The 10913-nt window shown below is 51.2% G+C and overlaps 1 protein-coding gene across 4 annotated transcripts in view; it reads left to right on the top strand.

Moving 5' to 3' along the window:
- LOC130203223 (KAT8 regulatory NSL complex subunit 1-like) overlaps positions 1 to 10913 on the top strand; it is a 28542-nt gene that overhangs the window by 6857 nt on the left and 10772 nt on the right. For all 4 annotated transcript variants that reach the window (XM_056429172.1, XM_056429174.1, XM_056429176.1 and 1 more), the window contains exon 3: positions 10729 to 10870. In XM_056429172.1, the coding sequence (XP_056285147.1) occupies positions 10729 to 10870 (142 nt within the window). The remainder of the gene's footprint in view (positions 1 to 10728; positions 10871 to 10913) is intronic.

Here is a 10913-nt window from a genome sequence, read left to right on the forward strand (position 1 = left end):
GTAAGAGATACCATTGGCCCATAGAGCATGTGTAGTCGTGTGGGTGGTGTCGTCCCGTGGATCCCGTGGAGAATGCACAGGCCGGATTGGACTGTGAGAAGCTCGTCACAGAGCTTCCGCCCCGGTGGAGCCGAGGCTGAAACTGAAGCTCTTGTTTATCTGCAGAGTGAGCAAGTGGGCGGCGCTGAGCCGATGAAGGTTTTGATTTAACCTGAAACAACGAGGAGACAGTCGTCTGTTCTCTTCTTCCTCAGCTTCTGGTTGTTCTTCTGTTTCTCTGCTGCCATTGGTTGTGATGTCAGTTCCTCCATGGGGAGTGCACATCAGGGGAGTTATTTCTGTGTCATTAGTGTTGGGGGGGGGGGGGTACAGCAGGTGGGCCAGCAGCGTTAATGGACTTACTGCCCTGTGTTGGATTGGGTAGATTATTAACAGGAACAGGTTTTATGATCCTTTCCCGTGTTAACTTTAGACTTTTGACCTAAATATCTTCATAACCCAACAGGAAGCGCTGTGTGTGTGTGTCACGCTCCGACAGCAGACACATGGCGTGTTATGTATTCAACCTGCCACGCTGAGAGATGACAAGTATAACATGGATGTGTTTAATCGAGTCATAACTAAACTACTGCTTCAACTATGAAAAACTAGCTCAAACTAGTAATATAATAACACTGAAATGTTAAATATTGGCAAAATATAGAAGTGATTATGTAGATAGCAAAGTGATGCAGTGACCTCCTTATGTTAAAGATACGTAGAATACACACCTAGTCATTACATCTAGAGGTTTGATTATCTTTAGTCACACCATTACACATCCATGCAATGACATTTCAAAATAAAAGCCCTCTGAAGGATGTTATAGATTTATTATTAAATATATCCGCGATCAATTTATTTATCTTTAAAATCCTAAAAGATCCAAAAGGTTTGTTGAACGTGTAGCCCTACAGGCACATCCATATGTCTTATTATGGAGCCCCAGAGGATCAATTATTCATGATCATTGACATGCCATGGAATGTGCAGAGCAGTCTTTATCGGCCCAATAATATTTAATATTATTGATCTATTTGTTGGTAATAAGTCTAGTTCCGGAGCAGCTGTCCAGAGGGGCTGTAGGTCTGGGGATGTAGGTGGAGGTCTGGGGCTGTAGGTGGAGGTCTGGGGGCTGTAGGTGGAGGTCTGGGGCTGTAGGTGGAGGTGTGGGATGTAGGTGGAGGTCTGGGGGCTGTAGGTGTGGGGGCTGTAGGTGGAGGTCTGGGGATGTAGGTGGAGGTCTGGGGGCTGTAGGTGTGGGGGCTGTAGGTGGAGGTCTGGGGATGTAGGTGGAGGTCTGGGGGCTGTAGGTGGAGGTCTGGGGGATGTAGGTGGAGGTCTGGGGCTGTAGGTGGAGGTGTGGGGGCTGTAGGTGGAGGTGTGGGGGCTGTAGGTGGCGGTCTGGGGGATGTAGGTGGAGGTCTGGGGGCTGTAGGTGGAGGTCTGGGGGATGTAGGTGGAGGTCTGGGGCTGTAGGTCTGGGGCTGTAGGTGGAGGTCTGGGGGCTGTAGGTGGGGCTGTAGGTGGAGGTCTGGGGGATGTAGGTGGAGGTCTGGGGGCTGTAGGTGGAGGTCTGGGGGCTGTAGGTGGGGCTGTAGGTGGAGGTCTGGGGGCTGTAGGTGGAGGTGTGGGGGATGTAGGTGGAGGTGTGGGGGATGTAGGTGGAGGTCTGGGGGCTGTAGGTGGAGGTCTGGGGGCTGTAGGTGGAGGTCTGGGGGATGTAGGTGGAGGTGTGGGGGCTGTAGGTGGAGGTCTGGGGCTGTAGGTGGAGGTGTGGGGGCTGTGGGTGGAGGTCTGGGGCTGTAGGTGGAGGTGTGGGGGCTGTAGGTTGTGGGGTTCTTTCCACGTTGAGTAAATCTCTTTTGGGCTCATTTTGTCTGGTGAAACGAGGTCATCATGAGGTCATCATGAGGTCATCATGAGGTCATTGTGTCCTGATGATTGAAACTGGAAAGGTGACATTTTAAATGTAATTATTAGGGCTGTGAAACGATTAAAAATTTTAATCTGGTTAATCACAGGTTTTTGTGGAATAATCATGATTAATCACATATTACCGATATTCTCGGTATATTTTGTGAGAACATAGAGATTTATGACAAAAGACGGATATATACATTTATACATTCTTCTATACAATGGTGCTGCAACTCAGCAGTTATTTAGCAGTTTTCTTCCATATGGAACATTAATACATCTTCATCCTAAACAGAATGTTTAACCCTCCTGTTGCCTTTCGGGTCAATTTGACCCCATTCAATGTTTAATGTCGGTGTTCTTTGGGGTCAATTTGACCCCAGGCTGTTTTTCACTGTGTCAAACATATAAGAAATATCAACTTTTTTATTTATTTAAAGGGCTATTTAGGTAGTCAACAAACAAACATAAAGTACCTCACACTTAAACTTGGGAAGCAATATTAATTGTAATAATTTTCTGGAGGTTTTAATTGCTGGGGTCAAATTGACCCCGAGGGTAAAATATGTTAGTAAATGTAAAGGTAACAGGAGGTTAAACAGAACATTTTTCTCTTGTTTGTCAACCATTAACTCCACCATGATGCAATCTAAAGGCCTCTAGTCTTCCTCTAGCAGCTGCTGAGGCAAACTGACTGTGTGGGTTTTCTTCATGAACTGGGCCGTGATGAAAGGGACGGCGGGGACACCGCTGAAACCTCACCGACACGGACAGGTGGACAGATTGACAAGTGACTTTTTTTTTGCTCGGTCCCGATGCGCGCACGGAGCTCTGTGGCGCGCGACGGAGATCGATAAGTGTTAACGCAACGCGAAGAGACAGAAATGACATGCTGCTGTGGAGATACGATCAACAACAGACGTTTAGTTTAATAAAAGAACAAAGACGTGCTATAGAGAACATGTCAGGGGGCGGGCCAATCTCTTTAATGTCATGCGATCTACCGACACTACGCCGCGATCGACTGGCAGGTCGCGATCGACGTGTTGAGACCCTGATCTACAGGAAGTAGAAGTCGTAACAAGGTTTCCGTAGGTGAACCTGCGGAAGGATCATTACCGATGAACAGACCGTCTGCATGAGAGCGGACAGAGTTCAGATTGAAGTGGTGTATTGGAAGCTCATTCTGCAAGTGACTTTCTTTTTGTCCCGACGACCAACAACAGACAGATTGGAAGCTCATTCTGCGCATGCGTTAAATGCGTTAAATAAAAAAAAACTAGTTAAACCTGTAATTGAATTAACTGAGTTAACGTGTTATTTTTCACAGCACTAGTAATTATGAATGTTTTGTTGAGATGAAAACGACAAAACACATGTTGGCTCTGACTGAGTATTTCTATAATTAAACTAATACTATAGACCGGGTTAGAGGCCATGAAGATGTTCATGTCTGGATGTGTCGGATGGACCGTCGTCATGGTGACGTGTCATGGAGCGCTGAGTGTTCCACGCTGAGCAGCAGCAGCGTGTTGGAGCTCCAGCGTGAATCACACTTGTGTTTTTAAACTGAATGTAGCTCCATCGAGGGAGGAGCTGCTGGAGCACGGGCTGCACAGGTCCACCAGCAGGAGTCAAGCCGCTCCAGGAGCAACGCGCCTCCTCCCTCCTTCATCTGGTCTGGACGAGCTGCGGTCAGAGGGAGGAGGCGTTCTTGTTGGTTGTGAAGCTTCTTCCTGCGTCTGTCACCAGAGCGGCCAGCTTCATTCAAACATGTCATCCTCCTGCAAGTCACACAGAATATAAAACAACTCGCTATAACATGAGATTATATTTCATATTACTAACAGTATCTAGTGCCGGTTGTTGTGAAGCTTCATTTTTATTATCATGAGTATAGTACCAACAGCAGCAGCAGTTCACTTCCTGTCTTATCGTTGCTGCTCTGACATGGCCACGGCTCCTGCTCGTCAGGAGGCGCTCACCTGTCCCAGCTCCGGCCCGTGAACACATCTCTATCAACACGTGGTCCTTGGAGCTCCCTGGTTGGAGCAGGTGTTGCTGTCAGTGGACTCACAGGTCGTGGTTTACATAAAACCAGATGTTTATGGAGCAGCAGCATAAACCAACAACATCTCCCTGGAAACATCAAGGATGGAGGACACAGATGACAGTCGGTATCCGCCCTGTGTCCTCCTCCCTGTGTCCTCCTCTCTATATAATAGGGATGCGCCGATCCATATCGGCCGATATTCCCATTATCGGTTTTGATCGGCGTTCTCAAAACGGCCGATCAGATGACGTAACTTCTGCGAGAAAAACTATCAGAGACGTTTCAATCCCGGCGCACCGTAACAGAGACGATGCGCCCGGCGAGGGCCGCAGAGTGAGAGGTCAGAGGGGATCCTCACCACCGAGCGGCGTCCCCGACTCTCACACGTCTGCCCCTACAGACGGATGCTCACGGGAAACGCATTCCATCGGGAGCGCGCGAGGGTTTTGATAAAGTTAGCGGAAGGATTTATGTGACAACATCCGGTTTTGCAAAGTTAGCGGAAAGAACCACGTGAAACAACATCCGTTTATCAAAATAAGATGACGACAAATCATACACTAACATATAAAGTAAACTATGAACTGATTTTTTATCTTTATAGATCGTTTCTGAGATTTAGCTTAAATTATGCTAACATTAAAACATTTTTACTGTACCAAGGAAGAGTTTATAAAAATAAGTCAGACTTTTGTATGTTAAACAAAGTCCTGTAAATAGATTTCCCCAAGAGCTCCAGGAAATGAATGATGCAGATGTGTTCCATACATATCTGAAATCCCCTACAATAGCAATCAAACTATTTTAATGTATCAATTCGGACATTTTTCAAAGTAAAAGTCCTAAATGTTTAACACAATCGGTAATTTCTTTAATGTTTGAGGTGCTTTATATATGTATTTCCTCATAGTCCTCATAGCAATAATGCTACACAATAAATAGAATGCTTCAATCGACACCGTGATCGGTGATCGGTATTATCGGTGATCGGCAGATACTGATTTCAGTGATCGGTGATCGGCACCAAAAACCTGATCGGTGCATCTCTAATATATAATCCTCCCTGTGTCCTCCTCCCTGTGTCCTCCTTGTGTCCTCCTCCCTGTGTCCTCCTCCCTGTGTCCTCCTCCCTGTGTCCTCCGCCTTGTGTCCTCCTCCCTGTGTCCTCCTCCCTGTGTCCTCCTCCTTGTGTCCTCCTCCCTGTGTCCTCCACCTTGTGTCCTCCTACTTGTGTCCTCCTCCCTGTGTCCTCCACCTTGTGTCCTCCTCCTTGTGTCCTCCTCCTTGTGTCCTCCTCCCTGTGTCCTCCGCCTTGTGTCCTCCTCCCTGTGTCCTCCTCCTTGTGTCCTCCTCCCTGTGTCCTCCACCTTGTGTCCTCCTCCTTGTGTCCTCCTCCTTGTGTCCTCCTCCTTGTGTCCTCCTCCCTGTGTCCTCCTCCCTGTATCCTCCTCCTTGTGTCCTCCTCCCTGTGTCCTCCTTGTGTCCTCCCTGTGTCCTCCTCCCTGTGTCCTCCTCCTTGTGTCCTCCTCCCTGTGTCCTCCTCCCTGTATCCTCCTCCTTGTGTCCTCCTCCTTGTGTCCTCCTTGTGTCCTCCTCCCTGTGTCCTCCACCTTGTGTCCTCCTCCCTGTGTCCTCCTCCCTGTGTCCTCCGCCTTGTGTCCTCCTCCTTGTGTCCTCCTCCCTGTGTCCTCCTCCCTGTGTCCTCCTCCCTGTGTCCTCCTCCTTGTGTCCTCCTCCTTGTGTCCTCCTCCTGTGTCCTCCTCCTGTGTCCTCCTCCTTGTGTCCTCCTCCTTGTGTCCTCCTCCTGTGTCCTCCTCCCTGTGTCCTCCCTGTGTCCTCCTCCCTGTGTCCTCCTCCTTGTGTCCTCCTCCCTGTGTCCTCCTCCTTGTGTCCTCCTCCTTGTGTCCTCCTCCCTGTATCCTCCTCCTTGTGTCCTCCTCCCTGTGTCCTCCTCCCTGTGTCCTCCTCCCTGTGTCCTCCGCCTTGTGTCCTCCGCCTTGTGTCCTCCTCCCTGTGTCCTCCTCCCTGTGTCCTCCTCCCTGTGTCCTCCTCCCTGTGTCCTCCTCCTTGTGTCCTCCTCCCTGTATCCTCCTCCTTGTGTCCTCCTCCCTGTGTCCTCCTTGTGTCCTCCTCCCTGTGTCCTCCTCCCTCCTCTTCATCTGCAGCTACATTTACAAGGATTTTCCAAATTGTAATATTCTTTGCAAAATCAGTTGGACGACATGAAGATCACTTTTTAGAAGTTATAGAACATCAACATCAGCGCTGCAGTCGTCAACAACGTCGTTTCGCCGAAGTCAACAACAACAACGATGCAGTCTCTGTAGAAAGGGAACTCGTCCGCCAGATTGAAATACGCCTGCCTTCCTTTGTGTGTGTGACCATAATGACACTTTTTCAAATCTGACATGTTGTGCCCGTGACTTGATGGCGTGCCGCTCTGCACCGTCAACAAGCCGCTGTGGTTCTCCAGCGGCGCCTCCATCATGCTGGCCGCGCTGTGGAGGAACTCTCTGGGCTTCTGGTCTGGAGGCGTCCAGCTCGCCGTGGACCCGGTCCCGTATCTGAGGATCGGGTGGTGCTGCTGCGGCCTCCAGCAGGGGGTCCGCACCACGGCGATGCCTCATGGAGTCAGACATGTTGGACATGTGGCTCAGGCTGTGAGTGGGAACCCTAACATAAAGGGCTCTGAGCAGCACTGGACATGCAGCTGTTGGCCGGCTGTTTGTCCATGAGTGCTGGATGTGTGTCTGACCGGAGGGAAGATGTCCGCCTGCGTGGGCGGGGCCTCTCGTGCTGCGGCTCAGCATTACTCTGCAGTCTGAGCCGCTCAGAGGCTTCATGCCTGGCTGTGAATGTGAGGGTCTGTAGGTTTCTGTCCCGCCTGACACATCTGGATGTGTTTTTAGTTCCTCATAAGAACCCACATGCGTTGCATACCCCCCCCCCCCCCTTTCCTCTTTATGTAATGACTGCTGCAGCTCTCTCGTTGGTCCCGCCCCACACCCTGTCGGCCGGCCTCGGCTTCTGAGCCGGGCGCCTTCTCCCTGAACACGATGACTCCCTCCGGCTGTCTGAAGCTGGACGAACGCGGAGGAGAAATGTGTTTCTGTCTTCTGTTCCCGAGCGTCACGGCCGTCAGCAGCTCTTTGCCTCCGGAGAACAAAAGAAGTTCAAGTGACCGCCGCTGCTCTGGTTTCCCCGGCTGTTGATCAGGAGCGTGAGATGTGACCGCGTTGAGAAGCAGATGTTTCATACGGAGCAGCCGACGCCTCCCAGCGCCGCTCCTCTGCACACGCAGCTCGGGTTTCAAACCCTGAACACGGCATGATGAAGTGGAAACGATGGACTCGCTCAGCGCCTCCATAATGTTCATCAAACAAGACGTCAGGTCTGTGAGGACGGGCATCACCTCTGGCCTGAACGTCCTCGTGGAAACAAACTCTTCTTGGACCATCCTAGAACGAAGTTCTGACGCCTTGAACTATTGTTGCAAGAGGATTTGGGTTTGGAGTCTTTCCCCGTCTTTATTTCCAGCCCGAGCAAATATGGTCTTTAATAAATGAATATGAGCACTGAAGAGTTGTGACCCAGCAGTCGTTGATGTAAGGGAGCAAAGAGGGACGAATGGAAGCTGCTCGTCCATCACACCACTCTCTTATTGTCTTTTTGTTTGTTGTTTATTTATTGTGGGCTATTGTTATTGGTTTGTAGTATTGTTAAACTTGGCAGAAAACTCTGATTATCTGACATTTATATTGTGTAAATGACTTTGAACTTGTATTGATATTCCATAAATTACGCATGACTTCAAAAGGCCCGATGTGTAGAAGTGGCTGGCGTCCAGCAGCTCCTCCCTATTGTGGTGACGCTGGTATCTGGACCGTCTTCTTGAGACCGCCCCGGGGTTCTGCTCTGGCGTGTTGGAGCGCTACGGCGGCGTTCAGGCAACAGACCGTGGAGGGCGCTGGTGGTTTGTTGTTTTTCCGTTCTGGGCTACGGTAGAAACGTGGCGTAGAAACGAGGCATAGAAACGAGGCGTAGAAACGTGGCGTAGAAACGAGGCGGACTGCGTGAAGAGGACCGGCGTCCTATCTGTAAATGAAGTGATGATTCCAATCACTCCAGGCTTCATATGTTCATGGTAACTCCTGGAGGATGTCCACAGGGTTTCCATCTGTAACTGGAAGTATTTTATTCCTGTCTTAGAAAATACAGCAACAGACACAATGAGGTGCGAGTGGCCACCGTGTGTCTGTTCCTCAGACACGAGCAGCACGGACTCTACTGCCCACAGACGGAGTGATTTGAGAATGACTTCAGTTCATGATCTGCTGTCCCACGAGGAGAGGGAACGCTCAGGATGAACAGGGAAGCTCAGAGGCAGACGGGAAAGGGTTGTTGTGCCTTCAACCTGCGACGGCAGAACCTTCACAGTTCCTCGCCTGAAGGAACCGCCCACATGTTCTCTGTTCATGCTGCATTTCCACTGGACAGGTAGACGGGTCAGCTGGAGGCCGACGGGGCGGGGCTTTTTATTATGTATTATTTGTGGGCGGGCCACGTGTTCCTGAGGGGTCGGTGGTACCGGGCCACGTGTTCCTGAGGGGTCGGTGGTACCGGGCCACGTGTTCCTGAGGGGTCGGTGGTACCGGGCCACGTGTTCCTGAGGGGTCGGTGGTACCGGGCCACGTGTTCCTGAGGGGTCGGTGGTACCGGGCTGCACCGGGCAGCATGCGCTGCATCCAGAGACCACAATGGAGAATGTGCTGACGGCTCTGAAACAACGGCTGCACTGATTTGCCGCTGGTGCTTTGTGTGTGGGAGTAAAGGGGGGAGGGAGTTGTGTCCTGGTTAGAGGGTGGGGGTGCTCCTCCCCCTCCGTCACTGTGACGTGGAGCCCTCCTGTCATGGCCTCTGTGTGCTTCTGTTTCTCTGAACTCCTCTTCTCTCTGATCCTCACCGGGCTCCCAGCCCACTGAGCCTCACATCACTTCATGTTAATTCACCTGCGTGTGCAGCCTGACCCGGCCTTCATCTCCCCTCCTCTTCATCCCCTCTTGGCCCTGGTGGAAGTACGATCACATCTTTTATGTCTTGTTAGGGAGTATTTCCACACTCGGGCGTTTGTGTTTGTGAAGGCCCGATGCAGGAGGAACCGTGTGTCACCCGGAATGTGTCCGGTGTCGTCTGGACCTGCAGGTTCTACTCCTTCCAAGATGGTAGTTCACCAAAATATACTAAAAGTTCCAGTTTCAGATGACTCCATTTGAATAACGGTGTTTATTATTGGATTAAAACTAGTGATGCTCTCATGAGTCCATCCCCTCCAGACTGCAGCTGGTAAATGTCCCTTTTATCTGCATATTGACCTCCTGACGGTGGCTAGTGGATCAATACAATCAGTACAATTCTTATCTATATTTATATTTTGTGTTTTTCATGTGACTCATTGACCATAACGTATCAGAACATGTTGTACTGTCGTAAATGTCCACCAGCTGGCCGCGTTGTGACTCTATACTGGAGTCTGTACGCAGGCCAATGCATGCTGGGACATCTCACCGCCGGGAGGCTTGGATCTCCTTGAGCTCTTGTTCCAGATCCCCTGAAGGCCGATCAGCTGAGCACCACCACCGGGGGGGGGGCATTGATCTGGTGCACCAGCCGTGGGCGTGCTCAGGGCGTGTTGCCCCCCCCCCCCGGTGGAGGAGCTCGTCGGTGTAGTCTGAGTGTCCTCGATGTCTGCAGCTCCTCCAGGAGGCCTGTTGGAGGATTGGTTCTCCAGTGTCTGCCGCACTGTTCCCTGACCCCCCCCCCCCCCCCCCAGCACCCTGTGGCCTGTAGATTGCTTGTAAAGCCCGTCTGTTCCCTTTCCAGGCTGCCAGAGCGTCCCCCCCTCTTCCTCCCGTCTCTCCTCCCTCGCAGCAGCAGCGTTTTCTCCACTTCCTCCTCCACCCTGGCGTAGCTCTGGAAATTGAAAGCAGACGGGTGTGGGGAGGAGAAAGTGCAGAGGAGCGCAAGGTCTATCTTTGTCTGCCATCTGAGTCATTTCTTTCCTTTTTTCCTCCTCCATTGTTCGGCCTGTATTTTGACTAAACGGCGCCCCCTGTGGTCGCTGCCGCCCGGTGCAGCAGCAGACATTTTCCTCTCGTCTGCTGCCTTTGAAGAGCCCGTTCTGTGTGTCGCTGGTAAAATGGAGTTCCCCGCTCTCGGCCGGGACGCACCGTTGGCCGTGGAGTAAATCGGTGCAATGAAATCACGCCGTGTTTAACGTTCCTCTCGTGCGCGTGACGCAATCCCCCGTCAGGTCGTCCTCTCCGTGAGGAGGATCCTCCAGAGCTGCAGTCGCTGAGTGAGAATGCTGATTCACTGACCTCTGCAGTCTGACGGGGGGAATGCTCAGAGACCAGATGCATTCATCCTTTAATGCTTTATGATGGGATGAGTCATGGCGGAGCAGAGCGTCCCATACAGCTGATCACAGACCGTCACTGGCTTCAACCCACCTTTATGTCATTCAATCTGACCCCAGGTCCAATCGGACCCAAATAATCAGTTCACAACGATGTGTAACAGAGAAATGCTAAACAGCTTCACTTATTAATCCACTCGTCGTTTCAACCGTGTGTAAGATGTATAAATCATGAATGAATCGCATCCGTTCACCTTTTTAAAAAGAACCCGACTCACAGCGTTCATCTTGTGACCCTCAGATGGAAGCGAGCGGAGAGCCGCTACACGGTGGAGCGGGCGGCCATCATCAGCCACTGGAACTGGCTGCAGGCCCACATCTCGGACCTGGAGTACCGCATCCGCCAGCAGACCGACATCTACAGGCAGATCCGAGCCAGCAAGGTGTGTGAGCTTTGCCGGCCGACAGGAGGAACACAGGGCTTTT

Source organism: Pseudoliparis swirei, chromosome 13 (genome assembly GCF_029220125.1).
Source record: "Pseudoliparis swirei isolate HS2019 ecotype Mariana Trench chromosome 13, NWPU_hadal_v1, whole genome shotgun sequence".
Taxonomy (NCBI): domain Eukaryota; kingdom Metazoa; phylum Chordata; class Actinopteri; order Perciformes; family Liparidae; genus Pseudoliparis; species Pseudoliparis swirei.